Genomic DNA, 26,618 nt, shown 5'->3' with positions numbered 1-26,618 from the left:
AAAGTATCATGTGTTAACATTACTTAATGTATTATCTAACATTAATGTTAAAATCCAGCTGTTCATGTTAGTTCACAGTGCAGAAATACAACATTTGACTTTCAAAAATGTATCAGTAAATGTTGAAATTAACATTAAGATTAATAAATGCTGTAGAAATATTGTTAATTCTTAGTTCATGCTAACTAATGAAACCTTAAAGTGTTACCAATTTAGTCTAGTTTGTCTGGAAGGGTAATATTTTTCCCCTGTTATTTTTTCATGAACATTTATTAACAAATGTGATGGATTATTTTTTCTTACTTATTTATTTATTTTATTTATTTATTTTAGTTTATAATCCCTAATATTTCTATATTTGCCCCTCTGAAATTATTTTCCAGAGGTGTTTATTATAATTTTTTCCCCAAAAATGTATTTATTCATTCCCCATGGAATCATCTATTAATGTCTTAATGTCTTAATATTTAGTTAGTTATTAGTTTATTTGGAAGGTAGCCTATAATACAGAATAATTAAGTTACATGTAATGTCATGCAACCAGATGCTCTGTATATTGGCTTCTAGATCATTTGCAGCCTCGGTTAGAATTTCAAACAAAACAAAAAATTATGAAAAATAAGAAATTTAAATGAGAATGCATTGTTGACAATCAGTGTGCTTTCCAAAACTTCAGTTGAATCAATTAGCATAATTAAATGATTTCACAAAATAAACAATGTTGCATATAAAATGTATGTTGTTTATTTATTTTTTATATATTTTTATTTTATTTTATTTTTTGCATAAGGTACTTCCTTAACTTTTTTTATTTTTTTTATTGTACTATTGTGTTTTGCCTCAAGTTAACACTGGATAATAATGTAGTCTGTCTCAACATGCCAATGCATTTAATGGTGATTTGGTCATTTGTTTTGATAGTTTTTTTGGCAAAAGGGAAGTATGTGCCTGTACTTGTTTGTGAACTGTACAGCATTGTATCCTTGAGGCTGTTTGCAGTAACCTTTATCAGTCAAGCTTGAAAGACAGAGGTCAAGAAGAAACAGACAGTAATGGAGAGAGGACGTGCGATCACATGTCCCTGACCCAGAGCTGCAAACCGCTTGGGCTTAAGCCAGGCTTTTTGCCTCACAGCCGGGTTATGAAATTAACTTTTTTTGATCTTGCATGACTTGACTTCCTGAATGTTGTAAGCTAGTTCAAATAAGGTGAGGATCTGAAAGAAATATGCAAAACAGATAAGTCTAATTTTACCCATTACTCTCTGCGTATCTCTTTCCTCATTTTTATTAGTCTCTGAAAAAAAATGTGTAGCTCACTGCAAAGAAAAACTATTTATAAAAATTATTTTAGACTATTTCTACATTTTTTCCAACCAAATTCTAGGTACTGTAATGTAAATATGTATTATATTTCAAGGTATATTGTGTATTGTTTTTTACATTATGGTAGTATTTATTGTACTACTATATGATTAATATAATACAATTTAATCACCGTTCTTTAATTTTAAAGTCATTACTCATTTTTGTGGTCGAATATGACATTTCTTTGTGAGAATGACAATAATATCTAACAAAAGTAAATGATAGACACCTTCTGATATTATAAGAGACTATGGAGCAGTTTATCTCTAATGTTGTAAAATCAAACTTAATGGTCTGAGGGTGTTTTTGAACTTGATGGATTCATAAACTGTTTTCTGCACAAATACATTACAAGTTTTTAAATGAATGTAGTTTTCTTGACACAAATCCAGAAAATATTCATATCAACATCTTCCACCCTTCGTTTCCCTCCAGTTTGTCCGAAGATGTGTGGGCAGCGGGCGTGTACTGATTCGGGCGAGTGCTGCCACCCCCAGTGTCTGGGCAGCTGCACCGTGCCCGACAGCGACAGCGCCTGTGCCGCCTGCCAGCACTACTACTACGAGGGACGGTGCGTGGAGGACTGTCCGCACAACACGTACAAGTTCGAGGGTTGGCGTTGCATCACCATGGACTTCTGCTCCAAGGTCCACCTGCCTGATTATGACCGTTTCGTGATCCACGGAGGAGAGTGTATGTCTGACTGCCCACCCGGCTTCACGCGTGATGAGAACCGGAGGTACGAAGATTTTCTGTGCATTAAAAGTTTTATTTTAAAAAAGTGTGCATTTGATAAATGGTTATATTTTTTAGCGAAAATGAGTAAATCAAAGCATATCTGTGATTTGTGAATTTTTGTTTCTGTTTTTAGATTATATTTGATTTGTCTCAAATGTGTTCTGTTATATTTTAATGTTTTAGTTTGTTTTACTTTCCAACATCCTTTTGGAGTTTGAGTAACATGAATATCCTGCACTGACAAAGTTTTACAAATCATTCATATCATTATTTGAACTTTTTTATTATTATTATTTTATTTCTATTATATAATCCTGTAAGTGTATAGTGAAAAGTTTGGGGTCTGTAAAAAAATTAAAAAAAAAATTGTAGTATTAGGTTTTCTTTTTTTTTCTTGTTATTTCGAAAGAAATTAATACTTTTATTCAGCAAGGATGCATTCAATTGATCCAAAGTGACAGTAAAAAGTTTTAATGTCCCTTACCAATTTGATTATACTTTCATCTACCAGTGTTAAAATCCAATAAAGAATTCAGCAAATTTTCCCTCACAATAAGTGCCTGAAAAACCTGACAAAAGTGTTCCTACAAAGCAATCAGACTAACCCACATAAAAAATGTTTTCTGGTTAAACCAAAGGCTATACAGATATATGCAGAAAGACAGTGCACTCGTATTACTATGAATGGGAGAAAGTGCAACGCGCAATATGGCGGAATAAGTCCCGTCTTCTAAAGAAAAGAGCCAATAGCCGATTGGTAAAGTCATTGCGTCACTGCAGCTGCAGTTAGAAGCTCCTGTTCCTATAGAAACAGTCAGTCTTCTGAGACGCGCGCTTAGGACTGCGCATGCGCATTATGAGACAGTTGTTGTCAGATTTCATTGGTGATTTCAAATACGAAATTGAATTGTAAGCTTGGCGAACAGTTTTGGAGAATGTTTCCCCATTCAAAGAGATGGGAGCTGCACTTGCATGCCTGAGAGGAGTTTCAAATATGGCCGTTTCAGATGTTCTTCTGTTGGAAAGATCGAAAAAAGTTCAGTTGCATTCAAACTTTGGCTTTCACTGAACTGAAGGTCACGTGATAATGTGAAAGTGAGATATTTGGTTATCAGTGTTGGTTTTGCGGTGACACATTTTGATCGTCCTTTTGTCCCATTGTGTCTGGCAGCATGATCTGCACTGCCTGTAACGGCCCATGTGACAAGATCTGTGATGAAAAGGTCATTGACTCTGTGGACGCGGCTCAGTCCCTCAAGGGCTGCACCGTTATCAAAGGAAACCTGCATATCAACATCCGCCGTGGCAGTGAGTATCTGCGGCTCAGCAGCTTCTGTTACTGACTTTCCACCGTGCCGCTCACTGACACTCTTTTCCATCTCTCTAGCCAACATCGCCTCGGAGTTGGAGAACTTCCTGGGACTCATCAAGACGGTGACGGGATACATTAAGATACGTTCATCACACACCCTGAGCTCGCTCTCCTTCCTCAAGAGCCTGAGATACATCCATGGAGAGGAACTCTGGGACGAGTAAGATGTGAATTTAACACTTTGCACCATGTCCCAACAGGGTTTGTCTGTCTTTGCCAATTTTAAAAACGCTTTGTATTTTAAAAACGCTAATTTTAAAAATGCTTTGTATGTCGGTAGTGTATGTAAATTAACAATGTTTACTCATTCTCCATGTTACCTGGACCGTCGGGTCGACAGAGGGTTATTAACAGAACAGTTATTGTAAGGGTTGGTTCATCATTAGTCAGGTAGCCCCGATTTAGGCAGCCAAGTTTTATTGAAAGCCAGTTTTGCCAGCGATGAAGTACCTCTTTAATGCAAAACTGCTCAAAATGGGGCAAATCACAGCCAATCAGAAGATATATAATATTTCATGAATAGTAATGATGGTAGGACCAATGAGATTTTATAGTGGGTGGGGCTACTCAGTGCAACACCACATCGTCATTTAAAAAAAATAACAAAACTAAGTTTAGAATTGATTTTGCACTGTATTTTTACTGTTCAAGTTATTAAACATTTGACATTTAAAAGCAGGAGTTTGGCGTTGTTGGTTTATAAGGGTTCCATACGGAATTAACGGAATTAGACTGAATGGGTCCCGTGCGTCATAGAAGAAATGTGTAATTTAATTCAATCCCTGTTTGTTTACTGTTATCCCACTTCCAAAACAGATCAAAACATCCCTCTCTGTGCGAAGTTGTTACGAAAGACTAAATTGAGCTCTGGGAACGCTTTTAGAGACAGAAACAAACAAACAAGCCCTCCATCCACATTTGACATTTAGAAGTCTGTTCCTTTAACATTCCCTTAAACATGAATCATCAAACAAACGTCAGAACAGTAATATACGTAATATATTTGATAAATGCAGCAAATAGAGCATTTGTATTATATTGACTTGACTGATAAATATAAGCATGTCAGTGTGCCACTTGCAAAAGTGGCAAAACATGCGTCAGACTAAAGCTTTCAAGTGTGCTGAGGGTCAAGGGAAACACTTGCTTTTAATGCACATGAAGTGCTTACATTCCAAAGCTAGCTTTTACTGATGCTGTTTATCTTTTATGATCATTTACGTCAATTGGTGAATCATCAGCTTATATGTCCTGTAAAGTAATGGCCACAAGGCCCTGCAGCAACATACACACAGAGTTTGGGTGTTTATGGAAGTGACAATCATCTGAATCCACTCCTCAAAGTTTCACGTAGTGATATCTGCATTTTTCTTTAAATCTACATAGTGTGTGCATAACCAGACTAGATGGAGGTATGTGTATTGCCTAATGATTCACAAGTTTTGACACCATCGTGTTTCTTGCCACTGTAGTTTTATACACCAACCTTGTGGTTAATGAGTAAACTTTCAGTCCAGAGAGACACTGTGTCAAAGGACACCGTTTCAATAATCATGAAAAATGATAGGAAATTTTAGGGAATTTGGAAATTGTGACTACTAGGACTGGAAAAGCCATGAAATAATCTAAAAACAACTTTAGTAAAAAAATAAAATAAAAAAATTCAATCGGTTTCTAGTGTTCAGCTCTAAAATATTTCATGAGCTAGAAATAGCTTTCTGTAATCTATACTATAATCTGTACAATCTATATAAAATTATTTTGTGTATTTAAAAAAATAAATAATCTAACGATAATGGAAAAACTGGGAAATATCAGGGAATTTGGAAATTGTGAGTTATGTAGTCTGTTTCTAGTGCTCAGCTCTAAAACATTTCATAGACTAGAAATTGCTTTGTGCAAGTACAATCTATATAAAATGATTATTTTTTTTAGACTTAAAGGCGTAGTTCACCCCAAAATAAAAAATTGTTTTGAAACTTGAGTTAAATGATGACTGATTTCTGTATGAACTATCCCATTGAAAATTTTAAAAATGTTTTATAGATCGAATTTGTTTGAGATTGAAAGCAATTTCTAGCCTATAAAACATTTTAAAGCTGAGCAATAATTTAGAATGTCTTGGAAAATCATGGAAATTTTATTGAAATGCATTGGTAAAAAAAGTTGTGGAAACCCTGAAAGAACCATCTTAATTGGCATCTCTATTATCATCTGTTGTCAGATGATAATACGCCTCCAGTCACTAATATTTAGTTGAAAAATAACTCAAATCAAATTAGTTAACTGTTGCTATTTTTCTTGTTATTGCTGCATGTTATAAAAAGTGTAGCAATGATTGTCACTATATCAATTGAGTTTTAGACACACACAACATTAGTCCTGCATTTAAAGGGATAGTTCACCCAAAAATGAAAATTCTGTCATCACTAACCCTAAAGTTTTTTTAAAACCTGTATGAGTTTCTTTCTTCTGTTATTTTAAATGTTCTGATATTTTAAAGAATGTTGCTAATCAAACAGTTGACGGTAAAAAAAGAATCCTATGGAAGTCCATGGCTACCGCCAACTGTCTGGTTACCAACTTTCTTCAGAATATCTACTTTTGTGTTCAACAGAATAAAGAAACACATACAGATTTGGAACAACTTGAGGGTGAACTAACCCTTTAAATGTCCTGCACTCCTAAAACTGTACAGTGTGTAGGTAGCCTACTGTATCCAGATGATGCATATTTAATCGTTTTATCTGTTTTGTCACTTATTCATTGTTATTGTTATGTTGTCTTCAGCACGTATGCCTTTGCTGCTTTGGATAACCAGCATCTCCAAATTCTGTGGGACTGGTCCCAGCACAATCTCACAATAAATGCTGGAAAACTGTACTTCCGCCTGAACCCCAAACTCTGCATGTCCGAGATCCGCAAAATGTGGTCGAAAACAGGAATTAAGGAGAAGTTTTTGGAAGGAGATTTCCGCAACAATGGAGACCGTGCAAGCTGTAAATATTATTTGTTCTCAATTGATAGAATTTAAAATGCATTTAAACTCGATTCAATTTCCATTTTTCTATGTGTAAATTTGTTTGTTTTTTTGCTCAGGTGGGAGTAAAATTCTTAAGTTCTTATCGAATAGCACGAGGAGTAATAGAATCGAGTTGACATGGGAACTTTATCGACCACCCGATTCCAGAGACCTCGTCAGTTTTATTGTATACTACAAAGATACGTAAGTCTTGTGGACATTTTATTCAGATATTTTGAGCAGCCTTTCTCAATACCATTAAAATGTTTAAGCAGCTTTGTAAATATCCGTCATGTTCTCTCTTAGGCCTTTCCAGAACATTACAGAGTTTGATGGTCAGGACGGTTGCGGATCAGACAGCTGGAACATGGTTGACGTGGACTTACCGGAGGACCAAACCCAAAATCCGGGTGTTACCCTGTCCATGCTGAAGCCCTGGACTCAGTATGCCATCTTTGTTAAAGCTGTAACGTTAGTTGTGGAGGACAAGGACAGGGACAAGGACAGACAGCATCTTGGGGCGAAGAGTGAAGTGGTGTATGTTTGGACTAAACCATCAGGTAATGAACGAGATTCAGGTCAATCATGAATTTAATTGAAGTCATTTTTTTTCCATGGAAATAAGTACCCTTATCCTGTTTTTTGTTGAAATTTCAAAACATCCTTTAAAAAAGATTTATTAACCGATTAAGTTGCAAAAGAAATTTAAAGAATGCATGAGATGACTAACATTCCTCCTAGTGTTATTTCTCTCTTTGTAACAGCAAGTTTCTTTTAGGGCCGTGACATATCAAGATACACACCTTTTTGAATGACGAATATAGACTATTAATACCTGCTGGTATAGACAGTTATTTCCTTACACACACATGCTAGTTGGCAGTCTGTTGTAGTCTTTTTGGTGTGTTCAAGTGCAGCTTTTTGGCCCAGATTCAGCCGACGCAAGGCAACAACACAAATCGGCTTTTGTCGCTGCTAGTCGGCTTGGTGTGTCACAGCCTTTAGGAGTACACTAGCTTTTAGGCTCAGATCTAACAGACATAGAATACAAGCCACAAATCTCTCATTTTGATTTATTTTGACATAAGTAAGGGTGTTTGCTCTGACGTTTTGATTTAATTATGATTATTTGGAATGTGACATTTTGGCTTAATTTGATTATTTTGATATGATTCGCTAAAATTAATGTTGAAGGTACAAATAATAGATCTGTGGTTTTATGAGTGTAAAAAGGGGCAAGTATATTGAAAAATGATTATAAATGACAAATAACAATGTCTTGTTCTATTGCCATGTTTTGTTACTTGTTTGCATTATCAGAATTATATATTTTTTTACTTAAAACAAGCAAAAAATATGTTAATAGACTTGCAAATACTATAAAAGACTTATACTACATACATCTCAATCTCTCTATATATGCACTACTATTTAAATGTTTCGGGTCAGTAAGATTTTTTTTACACTTTTATTAAGCAGTTAAACTTTAATTTGATAAATTGTATTAAATTATTAAAGTAAAGACTTTTAAATTGTTAAAAAATCTATTTCAAATAAATGCTGTTATTTTGAACTTTCTATTCATCAAAGAATCCTGATTTTTTTTTTTTTTACATAACTGTTTTCAACATTGATAATAATAATAATAAACATTTCTTGTGCAGCAAATCGGCATATTAGAATGATTTCTGAAGGATCATGTGACACTGAAGACTGGAGGAATGATACTGAAAATTCAGCTTTGCATCACACCAATAAATTACTTTTTAAAATATTTTTTATATATTTTTCTGAAATCGTACAGAGCCCCAAACTTTTTTTTAAGTAAATTTATCTTATTTTAAAGAAGATTTCAGTACTTTAGATGCTGATTAGGAATAGGATTTTTAGCAGTGTCAACTTATTCCATGCAGGGTGTTGCGGCTTACTGGTTTAAAATCTAGTAACTCAATGGTTGTGTGCTCAACCCCCAGAAGGGATGATTCATGACTTTCCATGGGTTGCACCAAGGGGATTTACTCTGAAGTCAACATTTGTTTGCTAAATATATATATTTTTTTCCCAGCACCCTCAATGCCTGTAGACATTCGTGCGTACTCTAACTCTTCATCAAAGCTGGTGGTGCGGTGGTCTCCACCTGTGGCCCCGAATGGAAACAACACCTACTACCTGCTCCGCTGGAAGCAGCAGGCCGAGGACCATGAGCTCTACCAGCACAACTACTGCTCCAAAGGTCTGGTCTGAATTACACACTCAAACTGAGCACCATTTTCCCCAACAGCAATTCAAACTTTTAACCATGAAACAGATAAACATATTATTGAGAACATCTGAAGCATCCAGTGTCGGCGCATCTAGGGTAACTAGATCAAATTCTATTTGAAAACTCTCCAAAATGTATGAAGCTTTTTCATAATAAAATAATGTGCAGCATATTCAAACCATTCAACTCTGTCTGTATATTGTTAGTGCTGCTCTCTAAGCCTACTATTACTCATACTTTGATTTGATTTGTTTTCTTTCTTGCTTTTCTGTGGGGATTTCAGAATTTACATTTTGAGCATATTGAAATGATACCAGATTACTGCAGGAAAAATGTAACCATGTTTATGTTGTTTCCTGACAGAACTGAAGATCCCCATCAGGATTTCAGCCACGGGTTTGACAGAAACCGAAGAGACCAAACCCACTAATCCTGAAACAGGGGGGAGGGACAAAGTCCCCTGTTGTCCATGCCCTAAAACAGAGAAGGATCTGAAGCAAATCGAGGACGATCTCTACCTCGCTAAAGCCTTTGAGAATTTCCTTCATAATGCTGTATTCACCCCCAGGTAAACCCAGGAGTTTGATCACAAATATGATTGTTACTTTCTCCAGAAATAGTACTTCAAAAGATTTTGAAAGAAGTCTTGTATGCTCACCAAGTCTGCACTTATGTCATAAAAAATATATATATCATAAATACAATTTAAAATATCTGTTTACATTCCTTTATTTTATTTACAGTAAATATATAATTGATGTAAAAAGGGAGGGAGGGAGGGGGGGGGGGGGGGGTTATACAATTAATTATAATTCATTTTCTAATACTTTTCAGTAATTTTTCATTTGAGTTTTCTTATGACTGATTATCGGCCAGAATTACAAACTTAGTATCATAATCACCGTATCGGTCAACTTCTATTGTAAATGTCACTTTTGATCAATTTAATGTGTCCTTGCTGAATAAAAGTATTAATTAAAAAAAAAAATCTTACTGACCATAAAATACCACTTTTACGGTACTTTTATAAACTGTATTTTAACAGAAAAGGATTAAAAAGAGTCTCCTTTTGTATTTCTCATGCTACTTATTTGTAATGACATAAGCATTAACTAATACTTAAATTGGCAAGAACTTTAAAGTTAATGTCAGAGTTGAAGCCTCGAAAAACATTTGACCTCATCCTCGTTCAAGTTTTGATGCGTCAGCCGGTACAAAACATCCATTTAACTTCAAATTAAAACCTGTAATAGTAAATAAATCCATGTTAACCTTTTGTGATCTCAAAGATGAAGATCGAAAGGGACTGTTGATGTCTCTGGATGTTAGCATTTGTAATGGCTCTTTGTTTCTCGTCTGAGAGGTTGTTTTGGAACATTTTCAGCGTTCCCTTAGTAATTGTTTCCCTCCGGCGCTGGTGTTGGTAATTGTGTGGTACGGGCTCTTGGGTCTGGATCCAAATAACACGGGAGACCATGCAAAGCAAATGTAAATGACTATGTAAGCCTCGTTTTCTCTCTGATCTCAAAGGTGTAACGCATTAAGTGTTATGTGCTAAAATGAGGACCGACATCTGTATCCTATTATCATCCATCATCGGGCTGGGCGGCGCATGTGTCCTGCCGAGCGAGCCAAAATCGCTGTATACCTGAGCAGACTTGTATTAAAATCAATGTAGTTTTGAATTCGAGTTTCAGGCAATGCAGGATATCAAAATGGCATTGATTCTCCATCCTGGCCTGCGTGATTCAGGGCTGGATTATCCTGCTCTGTCTGATCCACTTTTTTTTTTTTTACTTTTTTTTCCTCTGCGTGTTTGTCATTGCTTGGCTGTCGACGAAAGCAACGGTGCCAGAACTATGTCAGGCAGCTGAGAAGTATGTCTGTACCCTGGCCAGCACAACCTGTTTTTATTGAAAACCGAGATATTGAGGGAAGTGCCTCGAGTTCCCTCGAAGTTCAGGATTTGGAGAGAGCCAGAGGAAGGGGAGAACGAGAAGGAGAGGAAATCATATCCATTCAGTTTGCCATTCCCCCCTCAAACCGCTCTGCTGCCAGGAAATGCACAGTAATTCCATCTGGAATACCAATGAAATAAAGGGAAGTTCCCCTCCAGCCGGAGAGCACACAGATCAATGAATGCCGCTCTGCACGGAGGGAGCTACAGAAAGAAGATTGAGAGAGAATGAAAAAGCTGTTTCAGGGGCATGTGGGAACAGAAGGGACAGAGATTACGAGGGAGAGTCGCTTGGTTTAGAGATGGCGAATGTTCAGGATGGCATACTAACTAACAGACTACTCTTACTATTTTAAGTGGTACTTACTAAAAAGCTGTGTGGTCATATTAAGGTTTAAGGGTTTTACTTGATACCTCAAACCATGTGGATTTTTCAATTGTTTGGATTTGCTATTTTTATTTATTTATTGCTTGAGACAATAAAAAAATAAGTGGCTTTTGCATTATATCCATTCCATCATTAAAGTAACTACCGTTTACATGTTGTTGTTTTTTCCATCAAGGATGCATTAAATGGATCAGTAGTTACAGTATTTTTTGTGGAATGGTACATATCAATTAAATGTGTTGTTAATTAATGGAGGGAGTTACGTCATGTGACAAGTTTTGTTTTTTGTTTTTTTGCGATGGAACATTTGCTTTATTTCAAACGTGAAGACAACAGTGTTTTTACTGACTATTTTTATACACATGATCGCATACTGCTACTAATAACTGTTTGAGCGGCACGTTTCAGCATGGACTGACTATGAACATGTACTGTACACTATAATGCATGCTTTACTCTTTGGAAAGAGAACGTTGACTTTGCAAAAACTAAATTATTGCTTCTTTCGATGCAGAAACCTTGTCTGACCTTATAAGTGAACCTCAGGGAAAAAATACAGTTAAAAATAGGATGTAGTGTATGCAGCTTATATACTAATATGTACAGTACTGTTCAAAAGTTTAAAAAAAATGTGATGTTTTTTTAAAGAAATCTCTTTTCCTCACCAACCAAGGCTGGATTTATTTGTTCAAAAATACAGAAGAAGCTGTAATATTGTGAAATATTGCAATTTAAAGTAACAGTAGCAGTTTTTTATTTGAACATATTTTAAAATATAATTATTCTTGTGACGGCAAAGCTGAATTTTCAGTATCATTACTTCAGTCTTCAGTGTCACATGATCCTTCAGAAATATTTCTAATACGCTGATTTGATGATTTCTTATTATCAATGTTGAAAACAGTTGTGCTGCTTAATATTTCTGTGAAAACCGTGATGCATTTTTTTTCAGGATTCTTTGATGAATAGAAATTTGAAAAGAACAGCATTTATTTAAAAATAAAAAAAATTGTAACATTATAAATGTATTTTCTGTCACAAAAAAAAAAAAAAAAAAAACTCACCTACAGATTGCATTATGCAATAGACAATAGGCCAGCGATTAGGCAAGACGGGGCTTGGGCCAGAAGATCCAGTGTGCATCAGATACAGACAGAGATGTATAGCTTCATATCACATCTCTCTGGCCACATGCTCTGTCAAACTCAACCCATCTGTGGTGCTAGGATGTGTGTTTCTAGCAGGCAGAGGAAGGACTTGCAACTTGTTGAGAGTTGAGTGACAAACTGCTCCAGTGTGTGAGTGTTAGCAGGCCGAGGAATGGAGACCAGCTGTGGTGTGTGTTAGTGTGTGTGAAAGGATTCAGGGGGGATGGAGTCGTTGCCAGATCATCTGAGGACAGAAAACGTGATTGCTTTGGCATGGACGAGAATAACTTGCTCATGTGGTTGTTACCCCACACGTTCACAAATGGGGTTAAAAATGGTCTCCTCAGTATTGAGGAAAAAGCTTCTCTTGAAGTGTCAATAAGCACAGAAAATCTTAACTTAATCCACTAGTAATCTACTAATCAACTAATTCAGTCATTGTTTTATTGTAGGTTCAATAACTGTTTTTTTTCTAATTTAGTTATAATCATCATATGTTGACCAGAAAAGGCTTTGATAATGTAAGGAGAGATCCTGAAAAATAATTAAAACCGATATTAATTGTGGTGATTATGTATAACTGGAAATGGATTTTATACTATGTGCTTTTTATTGTGTGTAAGTTAACTTTGTGCTTTCTTTCCTCTACTTTCTATAGTATATCGGTGTTAAAAATACATTTTTATACAAGATAAAAATTTAAGGTAGATTAATTATAATATTAATTAAATACATAAATAGACTTGTTTGTCAGATTGCAAAACAAATAACAAACACATAGACAGTACATACAGATACTGTACATATAAATGCACTTACATAGGAAGTCTGACGAAAGTCATTACACTGTAATTAAAATTAAAACACATACGGTTTCAAAAGTATAACCACAAAACTTAAACATTTCATATCTGGACATATTACTTATTACTTATAGTTATTCTGCCTAAAAGACGGATTTGGACCACTATACAGCTCAAATTTTATTGTATATGAAATAACAGAGGTGTTCGCAGAGCTCAATTGTGCAGATACTTTTTTAAATAAATGAACATTTCTATAAAAGTTGTAAATATATCAGTTTCTGCAGCAGCAGAAGTTGCGCTTGAAGTTTTACTGTTTCCTCCAATATATCTCCTCTTTCTCGTTCCAGACCTCCCGACAGGCGAAAGCGAGATCTGTTTGGCGTGGCCAATGCAACTTCCATCCACACTCTGCTGTCAGGAAACTGGAACCTGACCGAAGGAAACTTCTCAGATGATGAGCCGCCTAGACGGGTGTTTTCTTTTCTGGAGAGGAAGGTGAAGGAGCGAACTGCTGACATCAGTGGCCTGCAGCCCTTTACCGTTTACCGCATCGACGTGCACGCCTGCAACGAAGAGGTTCGACACTGCAGCGCGGCCACCTTTGTCTTTTCCCGCACCAAACCGGCAGGTAAGATCAGGACATGTACATGGGAATTGGTGGTGAAGCACTATATTCAAAAATATCAATGACAAACCTTTTGGTTTCTTCGTTTTCTTGTAGAAAGAGCCGATGACATTCCTGGCTCAGTGACCTGGGAAGGTCTGGAGGATTCGGTGTTTCTGAAGTGGCCTGAACCGCATAAACCCAACGGCCTGATCCTGCTGTATGAGATTCAGTATCGTCTTGGGACAGAGGTGCCTCTTGCATTTTAACCACCAAATCAGTGTCTTGTGTTTAAGCAAGGTTTTATAAAATCTCCAACAAAATTTTGATTTTAACATTCAAGTCTTTCAAAAAATGTCAATAATTTTTTATTTAGCCTAATAATCAGTTACATTTTTACCACATTGCTGATATTGCTGATTTAATGCCCCACCACACCTATATAGGTGTAATTATATAACAATATAATTTATAACAATATGCTGTCAGTTGATTATATCTATCTATCTATCTATCTATCTATCTATCTATCTATCTATATCTATATCTATATCTATATCTATATCTATATCTATATCTATATATATATATATATATATATATATATATATATATATATATAATATTGTATAACAATATGCTGTCAATTGATTACAAAAAATGTACTAGTTAATCTGACATATTTCTGTAATTAATCACAATTAATTCATTTTAATTACAATGAATACATTTTTTCCACATTCAATCTTAGTTTAATGGCGTCTTTAAGTAGTTTGAATGAAGACCAGAATCAACAATAATGCTACTGATTTCTTTATTTAAATGGCTTTTTTCTCAATTTCTGGGGATGAAATGATAATTATGTGAGGATTGATCAACATCAGTATCGCAAGTATTTAGACAATCGTGATACTGAGCAAAACTTTGCACATCGTGCCTATCAGCCTCCCTAAGAGAAGCACATGTAGTTGAATTATTATAGTTACTGAATAATATTTGATAATATTTTGTAATTTTTTAATTTAACATTTTTATTTAAAATAATATATTTAACAATATATTTATAATAAATTTACTTAAATAAATGAATAAACCTGCATACAAAAAATGACCCAGTTAGGGCCCCCCCCCCCTGCATTTTTTGCAATAATTGTTAACTAATTTATCAACTGTTGATTTATGTGTTGATCTTTTTTTTTTTCTTTTTTTTTTTACAGCCTGAGAAGCATGAGTGTGTATCCCGTCAACACTACAGGGAGCACAAAGGGGTAAAACTCTCCAATTTGGGACCTGGGAACTATTCTGCCCGTGTGCGGGCTACGTCTCTCGCCGGAAACGGGTCGTGGACTCAACCCATAGCTTTCTATGTGATTCAGGTTGAACGTAGGTTTACCATGATTTTCATCACTTTCAATTCCAAAAGTATTAGAATTTCAAAAAGAAATTGAGTTTTGACTTTTTTTTTCTTGCACACTCAAGAAACACATTATGAACACTTCCTGTACTTCATGATTATCCCGATCATCCTGATTTTCGCCGCCTTCGCTGCAGTGGCTTTCATCTTGGTGAACAAGAAACGGTACTAGTTTTAACACATCTATACTCTCCAAATTCTCATAATTGATTTTAACAACATAGGCCCCTCTGGATGAAATGTATATAATATATTAAAAAGTGATATAGAAACTTGAGAATATTTCCCACTTGTTCTCTATTACATGCTGAGTGCTGTTTTTGCTAAATAAGTGCTTTCTGGAATCCACAGAAACAGTGACAGGCTTGGAAATGGAGTCCTTTACGCATCCGTTAACCCAGAGTACTTCAGCGCAGCAGAGAGTGAGTATTCAATCAAGGGCACTTAAACAGTTTTTGTAAATATTCAGTGTATTTGTGACTAACTTCTATTGTAATTCATGCTTGCAGTGTATGTGCCGGATGAATGGGAAGTGGAGCGAGAGAAAATCACCATGTGCCGAGAGCTTGGACAAGGATCTTTTGGTATGGTGTATGAGGGCATCGCGAAAGGTGTTGTCAAAGATGAGCCGGAAACCAGGGTGGCCATCAAAACGGTCAACGAATCGGCTAGCTTGCATGAACGCATTGAGTTCCTTAATGAAGCCTCTGTGATGAAGGAGTTCAATTGTCACCATGTGGTTAGTCAAAGAACTCATGACAAATCTCATCTTATACTTGCAGTATTGGTGTATAGTAGCCTTAAAACTGTTAAATAATGTTGACTTGGGACCCTGTGATGTCTTTTGTGATTGGTTTAGGTGCGTCTACTGGGTGTGGTCTCGCAGGGTCAACCCACACTGGTGATCATGGAGCTGATGACACGAGGAGATCTGAAGAGTTACCTACGCTCGCTTCGATCCGCTGAGGTGAATACAGGCACACACGAAACATCTTCACGTCGTTGATCAAATATTTGGCTAATCGGACTGATTTTTTCCCGAACCGTTCTGAATTCCAGCAAGTTAAATACTGCCACCTGGAATTGTGGTGGAATTACGATGCGTAATTGAGCGATTTCCATTAATCAGAATTAATCTTCCATTCACAAATTTCTTTCCCTAAATGGACTGCTGACTGCAATGCGCTCCTGGGATGCAGCCTCTAGTCTATAAGCCCCTCCAATTCAGTTGCTTGATCTCTATTCCCAAACCTAGTGAGCTTAGCTTACCTTACTTTCTAAGGCTTCATCCTTAATGAAAAATGTAACCTCGAGAGTGACTGATTTGAAATGTTCTTCGCAGGCAGCAATTCTGCATACACACATTCATCGGCCAAGGATCGCCCAAGAGGACATCTGACCGACATATAAAGCAACCAATCACAGTTCGTTTTGTTCTGCGTCATGCTTATGGCCGTGGAAATGTAATGTCAATGTTCCTACGATAGCAGACCGTGCATCTAATGAATTATTCATTCAAGAACATTGTGCAAGTTTACTTCAAATTTCACATATTTTTTGAAAATCCAGCGTTTAGTTTATCCTGAAAAGTGCTCATTGTCACAGTTGTAAACACGACTGCATTCTTCTTCCATGAGGTGGTTTGGCTTTACCTCATTTTTGTCTCCAGGCGGACCATTAAAGAATGTGACACACAAATCTCCCATAAATCCTGTAGAATCAGATGACGACTTTGAAGTGTTTCCCATTTTGTGTTGCTTATGCATCAGACGTTCAGCCAACGGTCTGAGGCTGAGACTAATTTGCATGATGCAAAGTTTCAGCAAGACTCACTGGGTTTTGGAACATAGCTTGAGAGTGTCATTCTCCTCTTCCTCGTCCTTCCTCAGAACACCTCCAGCTTGCCTTTGCCACCATTGAAGAAGATGATTCAGATGGCAGGAGAGATAGCGGATGGCATGGCTTACCTCAACGCCAACAAGTTTGTTCACAGAGACTTGGCAGCAAGGAATTGCATGGTGGCAGAGGATTTTGCAGTCAAAATTGGTGGTATGTGATGAAATGAGAAAAAATGTATTTGCTTTTCTCAACTATGTGCAATATGAATGACTATTTAAGACTCATTAAAATATGGATTTTTTTCATTTAGCTTTATTATGTTTTAGTAGCAAAATGAATTTTGAGACGCAGCTTCTCTGAGAGGGTTTTAGCATATTTTAATTATCTTAAGCTAGGGGCATTTCACAATATTTATTGATCATTTCACAGTTATTAAATTGAAAAATATTGCATTGACAAATTACACCTCAGATTTAACACCTTTTGACATTTTGCACTATTGCTCATTGTTTCGTAACACAATTAAATACTAAATAATACAGATATTTAATAATAGATTTTTAATGTTTAATTGTTTTCGTTATTTTTAAGCTGGCATGAAATGGAAATCTATTTTATAAATACATGTTATTGATCTGACTGTAAATGATTCATCCATGCATGTTCCAGTTTTTAATAATTTTTTTTCACCTTATAATTTTTTATAAAAAAAACTGCACCCCTTTCTTTCAGTCGACTGCAAACTCGTATTCAGATCTGCCTCTATCCAATCAACAACCTATTGAATTAAGTCCCTGCCCTACATTTTTATTATTTTTGATAATCAGTTGCACTTGGTTGTACGTTGCAATACCTACAATAGGATCTGTTGCTACTTCCATTACATAGCTACTTTATGATTTGTATTACTTAACTATCATGTACTGTAGCTCTAAATTAAAAAAATAATGGCAAACATTTCAACAGATTTATCCATCTTTCATACTTTCAATTTTATTTCTGTTACATTGCTATATTGCATTCATTATGCCTATATACAGTGAGGAAAATAAGTATTTGAACACCCTGCTATTTTGCAAGTTCTCCCACTTGGAAATCATGGAGGGGTCTGAAATTGTCATCGTAGGTGCATGTCCACTGTGAGAGACATAATCTAAAAAAAAAAAAATCCAGAAATCACAATATATGATTTTTTAACTATTTATTTGTATGATACAGCTGCAAATAAGTATTTGAACACCTGTCTATCAGCTAGAATTCTGACCCTCAAAGACCTGTTAGTCTGCCTTTAAAATGTCCACCTCCACTCCATTTATTATCCTAAATTAGATGCACCTGTTTGAGGTCGTTAGCTGCATAAAGACACCTGTCCACCCCATACAATCAGTAAGAATCCAACTACTAACATGGCCAAGACCAAAGAGTTGTCCAAAGACACTAGAGACAAAATTGTACACCTCCACAAGGCTGGAAAGGGCTACGGGGAAATTGCCAAGCAGCTTGGTGAAAAAAGGTCCACTGTTGGAGCAATCATTAGAAAATGGAAGAAGCTAAACATGACTGTCAATCTCCCTCGGACTGGGGCTCCATGCAAGATCTCACCTCGTGGGGTCTCAATGATCCTAAGAAAGGTGAGAAATCAGCCCAGAACTACACGGGAGGAGCTGGTCAATGACCTGAAAAGAGCTGGGACCACCGTTTCCAAGGTTACTGTTGGTAATACACTAAGACGTCATGGTTTGAAATCATGCATGGCACGGAAGGTTCCCCTGCTTAAACCAGCACATGTCAAGGCCCGTCTTAAGTTTGCCAATGACCATTTGGATGATCCAGATGAGTCATGGGAGAAAGTCATGTGGTCAGATGAGACCAAAATAGAACTTTTTGGTCATAATTCCACTAAACGTGTTTGGAGGAAGAAGAATGATGAGTACCATCCCAAGAACACCATCCCTACTGTGAAGCATGGGGGTGGTAGCATCATGCTTTGGGGGTGTTTTTCTGCACATGGGACAGGGCGACTGCACTGTATTAAGGAGAGGATGACCGGGGCCATGTATTGCGAGATTTTGGGGAACAACCTCCTTCCCTCAGTTAGAGCATTGAAGATGGGTCGAGGCTGGGTCTTCCAACATGACAATGACGCGAAGCACACAGCCAGGATAACCAAGGAGTGGCTCTGTAAGAAGCATATCAAGGTTCTGGCGTGGCCTAGCCAGTCTCCAGACCTAAACCCAATAGACAATCTTTAGAGGGAGCTCAAACTCCGTGTTTCTCAGCGACAGCCCAGAAACCTGACTGATCTAGAGAAGATCTGTGTGGAGGAGTGGGCCAAAATCCCTCCTGCAGTGTGTGCAAACCTGGTGAAAAACTACAGGAAACGTTTGACCTCTGTAATTGCAAACAAAGGCTACTGTACCAAATATTAACATTGATTTTCTCAGGTGTTCAAATACTTATTTGCAGCTGTATCATACAAATAAATAGTTAAAAAATCATACATTGTGATTTCTGGATTTTTTTTTTTAGATTATGTCTCTCACAGTGGACATGCACCTACGATGACAATTTTAGACCCCTCCATGATTTCTAAGTGGGAGAACTTGCAAAATAGCAGGGTGTTCAAATACTTATTTTCCTCACTGTATTAATTTGTAGCATGAAAAATATTTATTTTAGCTTTTAGTTATAGTATCCCTGAATCGCCAGTTTTATTATTCCATAATGAATAAATAATAAGTCGCTCAAAATGCTGTAAATGTTCTTCATTTTGTTTGGCTAAATCTCCAGGAAAACTATAGAACCTTAGTAATTTCACTTCATTTATCCTCAATCTGTAGACTTTGGCATGACGCGGGACATTTATGAGACGGATTACTACAGAAAAGGAGGCAAGGGACTACTGCCTGTGCGCTGGATGTCCCCCGAGTCCCTCAAAGATGGAGTATTTACCACAATGTCTGATGTCTGGTAAGCTTTCATGTATTCCACAGACAATCAATGTGTGCATGTTTATATATGATGTTAAAAACACATCGAGAAATCATCTGAGACGTATAGTGGACAACATAGCGGGGTGCATCAGTCCAGTCACCGTAGCTGTGGAACGACATCTGTGTCCATTACAGTTCCTCCGCTAGCTAAATGAGAAATGAAAACCACACTCGCGCAGCTCAACACACATTTTCCATTACATAGTGCATACGTTAATGCGGTAGGCAATGAGGAGAAACATCTTTCCATATATTTCAAATGAAGCTGGCAATCAAGCCTCATCAGCCCTCACATGAGCTAGAAACATTTCCCTCATATGCTAGTCTCATTTAACAAACTTTCAAAGAAAACCTCGGGGAGTCTAGACCGCTCTTTTCCGGAAACTACAACAGCTGTGGCTGATATGTGTGGCATTCCAGAGCCTCAAGGAATCTTTGGTCGATTCGTCCTCCCATGTCATGATAAGTAGCTCTTTGGACTCGCTGGGAGGTTCACGCTTAAATCTTTTGTTAAGGATCAGAATCAAGCACTCCCTGTTCAGGAAGAGATTTGAACTTAATTACAATGTTCTCAAGTTTCCTTCCAGGTGTTTGGAGAGTCTGCCCTAACAGTTCACCTTTCATGTCTGACCAGGGTCACCGACAGGCCTTGATAATAATGAATGTCTGTCTGGTAAACTTTACACAAGGATCAGACATAGGAGTGGAGTAGTGTTTCGCCAGTAATCACAAATGTACCATGTGAAAGAAATTCTGCGACAGTGGTTAAGATCAGAATTTGAATATAATGGCTGTATCTTAAAGGTTATGTGTGCAGTGGACCTTTTTCACGGACGCTTCCTCACTTATCAACATTGCAAATCTAGTAGTTTTTGGTAACACTTTACAATAAGGTTTCATTAGTTCACTACTTTAGTTAACATGAATTAAGAATGAAAAATACTTCTACAGCACTAATTAATCTAAATTAATGTTAATTTCAACATTTACTAATTCATTATTAAAATAAAAAGTTTTATTTGTTTACATTTGTTAATAGTTGCATAGTTGCACAGTTGTAGTTAATAGTTGCACAGTTGCACTGTGAACTAAAATGTACAAACATTGAATGACTGTATTTGTATTAACTAACATTAACAAAAATAAAAAAATACTGTAACAAATGTTTTATTCATTGTTAGTTCATGTTAGTTAACGCATTGACTTATTTTAAAGGGATAGTTCACTTTGAAATTAAATTTTGGTATGTTTTAGCTTACCTCAAGGGCATCCAAGATGTAGGTGTCTTTTTTTCCGCAGTAGTTTCAATTTTGATATTTTTAGGTCAAACCGTTCTTGTCTGTCAGTCATTGAATGCAGGTCTGTGGTCACCACCTCAAAGAGCAAGCACAGAGAAGTCCAAATTAAAACAATTCCCCGTCGTCCAAATGAAACAATTCCCCATCGTAAGTACACATTGAATGATGGCCTAAGACACGAAACGAGCAGTTTGTGTGAGAAAACGAACAGTATTTATATCGTTTTTACCTCTTATACACAGCCACGTCCAAGTGATCTGATCTGACGTGTACGCAGACTGGTGCATAGATATATACACTAGATGTCGCCTTGTCTACGGCAGTTCATTGGAACGAATGTCTTTAAGGCGACATCTAGTGTATATATCTATGCACCAGTCTGCGTACACGTCAGATCAGATCACTTGGACGTGGCTGTGTATAAGAGGTAAAAACTATATAAATACTGTTTGTTTTCTCACACAAACCGCTTGTTTCGTGTCTTAGGCCATCAATGTGTACTTACGATGGGGAATTGTTTAATTTGGACGATGGGGAATTGTTTTAATTTGGACTCTGTGCATGCTCTTTGAGGTGGTGACCATAGACCTGCATTCAATGACTGACAGACAAGAACGGTTTGACCTAAAAATATCAAAATTGAAACTACTGCGGAAAAAAAGACGCCTACATCTTGGATGCCCTTGAGGTAAGCTAAAACATACCAAAATTTAATTTCAAAGTGAACTATCCCTTTAACTAATGAAACCTTATTGTAAAGTGGTGTTTTTAATACTATGGCTGAGGGAGTGACGGCAAATTTGACATCATTCTTTCTTCTGACTGCTGGAATCAATCTCTCTCTGGGGTTTTTTCACTCTTTTGGAAAGTTGTGGAAATGCTTTTGCTGATTTTTTCTTCTTCTTTTGCTTTAGAACAAATGCAAAAACATGTTATCGTTTGTTGTCTCCCATTCACCGCTAAAGAAGTTTACCCAATTATAATTACTTCCACTTCTAAAAAACCCAGAAATGTAAAAAGGGCCCATTTTTACGCCACCAAACGGAAGTGCAAAATAATGAATGATGACTCATTTTAAAATAATAAAAAATTTCAGACCGATTTCCTGGACATTGTTCTATCGTCCATTGTCAATCGGTGAGCATTAAACCTAAAAATGGCTTACTTATAGTTTCCTCTGCTTATTAGGAATAAAAGTGTTAGTATTCAGGCTCTGTTCTAAATCCTGTAATATATACTCTGCTTTAGCCGAATTGGTATGCAGCATCACAATTCCTTGCATTGCATATGCATTACAATGAGCACAATAAAAATCGAATTGTATTTTTATTTTTTATTTAGCACACTATCCAAGTTTTTATCCTTTTTTTTCCCCATTTAATTTAATTTCCATCCATCCAGGGTGTTTCCCTGCTTCAGCCCGAGACACTAGTCAATTAAGTGTGAAATAAATAAAAAAATCACCCAATGTTTAAATGTGCTTCGCAACATGTTAACGTCAGCTATATTGCAGTCAGTGTTAGTCAAGCCTGGTGAGAAATGCTATAGTGTGTAGTCACATCTGTGCTTTGTGTAAAAGGCAACACCAGAATGCATAAATCCAATATGGTGAACGGCGTGAGAGAAATATGGATTACAAAGGAACATTTTATTCAGTACTGTGAAGTATTGATGCAAATAGTTCAGTGCAATTAAAATGTATTATTTCATTCAGTAGTGGTGTTTTATGAGTTGCTGCCTATGTAAAGCATTTCCAATATTTATGCAGTTGTAAACCACAAAGCAGCTCATTCGGTTTTTGGAACAGCCTATATTTATTTGTTGCAAGCTTTGAATCACTTTTGTATCTAATTTAGATGTACAACACTTATAGAAAAATAATACGAATAAGAAGAACCAAAAGAAAGATTACTCGAGTGAAGCATGACTGATATTTTTGTTATGTTCTTTAATAGCTTTATTATCAACAGACCACATTATATTATATCATTTGTCACAGCGGCTGACTCATTATAATGACAACTTGCTCCCATTTGAAAGTTTTAGGTAAGTAGACCACACATCTCTCATTCTCAGTAAAAATATTGATATTTCTTGAAAAAACAGTTCTTTTTACGAGCGAGCAGCTTTCAACTGAACTTACTCCGATATTAAACAGAAAATCAGTAACTTGAAGGCGCTTGAACGAACACTTTGTTCGCTATTAGGTATGCTAACGATTAATCGATGATCGATTAATTGTCGATAATATTTTAATCGATAAAACGTATCGATGGTCATAATTAGAGTGCGTAGTTTTGAGGTGTGTGAAAATGACAAATGAGTGAAAATGAACATGTTACGTATTCTAAATATATGTCAAGCCATGCAGTGGATTAGTAAGGCTAGCCGTTTACTTTGAAACATAATTAACCAAAAGACCCTCCAAACAAGTGATTGTACTGAACATAAGAACTACTTGCATGGGTAAACCCCACAATAAAAGTACATTGAATAAACAACAAGTGAAGATCTTGTTTTATGAGTGATGATCTTCCAGGCTGTTTCAGCTGTGCGCTTCTATTCTGCAGCGCATGGTGAATTAAGACCTGTCAATCTGAGCAATCAAACCAATCTAAGTGTGCTCTAGCTGGGAAATGGTGTGCGATTGGTCTCTACACATGGTCCATACCCACCCCCCACACCGGAGATCCAGTATCCATTGATTGAGTTTTCAAATGACGTTGGTTGGTGTTGGAAAACACTGGATTGGAAGCCATATAGCTTTAGCCAGGCTGCATGTCATGTCACTCCGTGATCTACGCATTGTCTTATGTTGTGTTTGGGCTTGTTCTAGATCACCTGCTCTAAATGAAGATATGTGATCTACTATGGTTCACAATTGTTTTGCTAAGTTGCAAACAAAAATGTGGCACAAAAGCGTCATATGTATACTGTTTAAATGTGCTTCACTTTTTCATACTACTTCAAATACTTGGTGTAGTTTGGTCTCTAAGTGAAACAAATATGCTTGTTTTATTCTTCTAGTCGACAATATGTGATACGTCTATCTGTTAATGTACAATGATTTTACAGATCAAATTTAAAGCATTTATTTTTTCACGCTATGGAAATTGATCATATTCATTTCTAATATGTCAGCAAATTTAAAAGCACTTGTTAAGAGATGGTCATATTCCCTATATTCACCGTTTCGGATACAAGAGGTTCCGATTAATTGATCGTTAATTTAAAGGGTAGTTCACCCATAAAATTCTGTCATTATTTACTCACTCTCATGTCGTTCCAAACCGGTAAGACTTTCATTAATCTTCGAACACAAATGAAGATCTTTGTGATGAAATCTGAGAGCTTTCTGTCCCACTGCTACACAACTACCATTTTGACGCTTCAAAACTGTCATAAAGAGATCGTAAAACTAATGAATTGAGTGGTTTAGTCCAAATTTTCTGAAGATACTCAATTCCTTTATATGATGAACAGATTGATTTTAGTCTTTTATTCACATATAAACATTGATACGCGAACATAAACAAACTCAAACGTGCTGCGTAACACATGAGAACAAACCTCATTGGTTCTTGCATGTCAAGCCAACATCGTTGAGCTTCCATTTACCACAACTGATGTGTGAGCTGATGAATGTTTATATCATCAAAAAGATCTTCATTTGTGTTCTTAAGATGAACGAAAGTCTTACGGGTTTGGAACGACATGAGGGGGAGTAAGTAATGATCGAATTTTCTAATTTGGGTGAACTATCCCTTTAAACAATGACCGATTATGGGAATTTATATAAACTGAAATCCCTAGTCACTATCATTGTAGATCTATTCTAACTGTTCTCGTCTGTTCTCTTCTTGCAGGTCCTTTGGGGTGGTGTTGTGGGAAATAGCCACCCTGGCCGAGCAACCCTATCAGGGCATGTCCAATGAGCAGGTACTGCGGTTTGTCATGGAGGGAGGACTACTGGACAAACCAGACAACTGCCCTGATATGCTGTAAGTCACTTCATTCAATTCATCATCTTTCACTCACTTTATGCATTTATTTGACTTCAATGCTGTTTTTTTAAGCAGACAGTTATCAGAGGATCGCAAGCTCCAAAAAGGACAAAAACATGAAAGTGATCCATATAACTCTTGCACTATATTCTAAGTCTTTTTAATGTATATTATATTTTTATGTGAGAAACAGACCAAAATTCAATATCACTTTTCTTTCTATCCTAGTTGGGTTTCATTGATGTCAAACCTGGTGCAACATCTTGTTGTATCACTTTTGAAATTGCTCAATATGAATTTTCATATAGGTTTGGAAGGACATGATGGTAAATAGATGATGATGATGAATTTTCATTTTTGGGTGAACAATCCTTTTAAAAAGTAGAAAGTCTGCCACCTACTGTATGATTCAGGTGGTAATGTCACAAAGCTGAAAACAAGAATTGAAAAAAAAAATCTAGATTAGCTTGAGAATCAATGGTATTTAACAAACAGTTTTTGACTTCGGCTATTATTTGTTTTGGATTTTAAAACTGCTAAGTCTAATGCTCTTCCAGTGGGTGCTGTGCGCTAAATTTAAGTATAATTTGTTTATCTATGTGAGCCTCCAAGCTCTGGGTTTTCTTTGGCGTGGTTTGAGTGAGGTTGCGTCTGGCTTCAAGTCCGTGTTTTATCTAAAGTGTGAGAGCTGGCAGTGAAATACGAGCACTCGGAGCAATACAAGGATGCCACATTTTTAATAATAGAACATTATATCAGGAAAGTTGGTAGATAGATATGTGTTTTGGGAAGAAAGTGGTACAAACAATGGAAAGCTAGTTTTGGATGTCAGAGATGGCTTACGTTCCCATTTGGCCATTTAACACCAATATTTTTTTGTCAGCCACATCTTGTGTTTTTAATCTAATAAATGACCAAATTAATCTGTTAAATTAGGGTGATATAGCTAAAATAAAATATCTATAAAATATATTTTTCAGCCTTGTATTATTGTATATTGTATATTTTATATTATAATAAATATTGTATATTTCAATTTAAATGTTATATCTATATAATATGCATTTCTAAATATTTATCCATAAAAAAAAATAAAAAAAAAAAAAAAAAATATATATATATATATATATATATATATATATATATATATATATATATATATATATATATATATTCAATTCAAATGTAAATATATTTAATTAAATATGATTTTGATATTTTTCAGATTTTATATTTATAATTAATATGAAAAAAAGTATTAATAATAGAAAATATATATAATATTTATGAAAATAATGTGCAAATATTATGTTGCATAGGCCTTTTAGATTTATTTTTTATTTTTTAAAGACATAAAATAAAAAGGACACTTCACAAGCCATGCTTATTGGTGAAATAAATGAAC

At 36.0% G+C, this 26,618-nt stretch overlaps 1 protein-coding gene across 1 annotated transcript in view; it reads left to right on the top strand.

Moving 5' to 3' along the window:
• The window catches only part of igf1rb (insulin-like growth factor 1b receptor), an 83,830-nt gene that overhangs the window by 49,208 nt on the left and 8,004 nt on the right, over positions 1-26,618 (top strand). The window contains exons 3-20 of the mRNA XM_084107424.1: positions 1,803-2,106; positions 3,277-3,413; positions 3,493-3,637; positions 6,268-6,476; positions 6,577-6,703; positions 6,806-7,059; positions 8,565-8,732; positions 9,126-9,330; positions 13,409-13,689; positions 13,783-13,916; positions 14,883-15,048; positions 15,145-15,244; positions 15,431-15,501; positions 15,589-15,818; positions 15,939-16,046; positions 16,969-17,128; positions 19,759-19,888; positions 25,076-25,210. Coding sequence (XP_083963550.1) covers positions 1,803-2,106; positions 3,277-3,413; positions 3,493-3,637; positions 6,268-6,476; positions 6,577-6,703; positions 6,806-7,059; positions 8,565-8,732; positions 9,126-9,330; positions 13,409-13,689; positions 13,783-13,916; positions 14,883-15,048; positions 15,145-15,244; positions 15,431-15,501; positions 15,589-15,818; positions 15,939-16,046; positions 16,969-17,128; positions 19,759-19,888; positions 25,076-25,210 — 3,064 coding nt within the window. The remainder of the gene's footprint in view (positions 1-1,802; positions 2,107-3,276; positions 3,414-3,492; positions 3,638-6,267; positions 6,477-6,576; positions 6,704-6,805; positions 7,060-8,564; positions 8,733-9,125; positions 9,331-13,408; positions 13,690-13,782; positions 13,917-14,882; positions 15,049-15,144; positions 15,245-15,430; positions 15,502-15,588; positions 15,819-15,938; positions 16,047-16,968; positions 17,129-19,758; positions 19,889-25,075; positions 25,211-26,618) is intronic.

This window comes from Abramis brama (genome assembly GCF_963993115.1).
Source record: "Abramis brama genome assembly, chromosome: 3".
Taxonomy (NCBI): domain Eukaryota; kingdom Metazoa; phylum Chordata; class Actinopteri; order Cypriniformes; family Leuciscidae; genus Abramis; species Abramis brama.
This window is presented reverse-complemented; position numbering and strand designations above follow the sequence as displayed.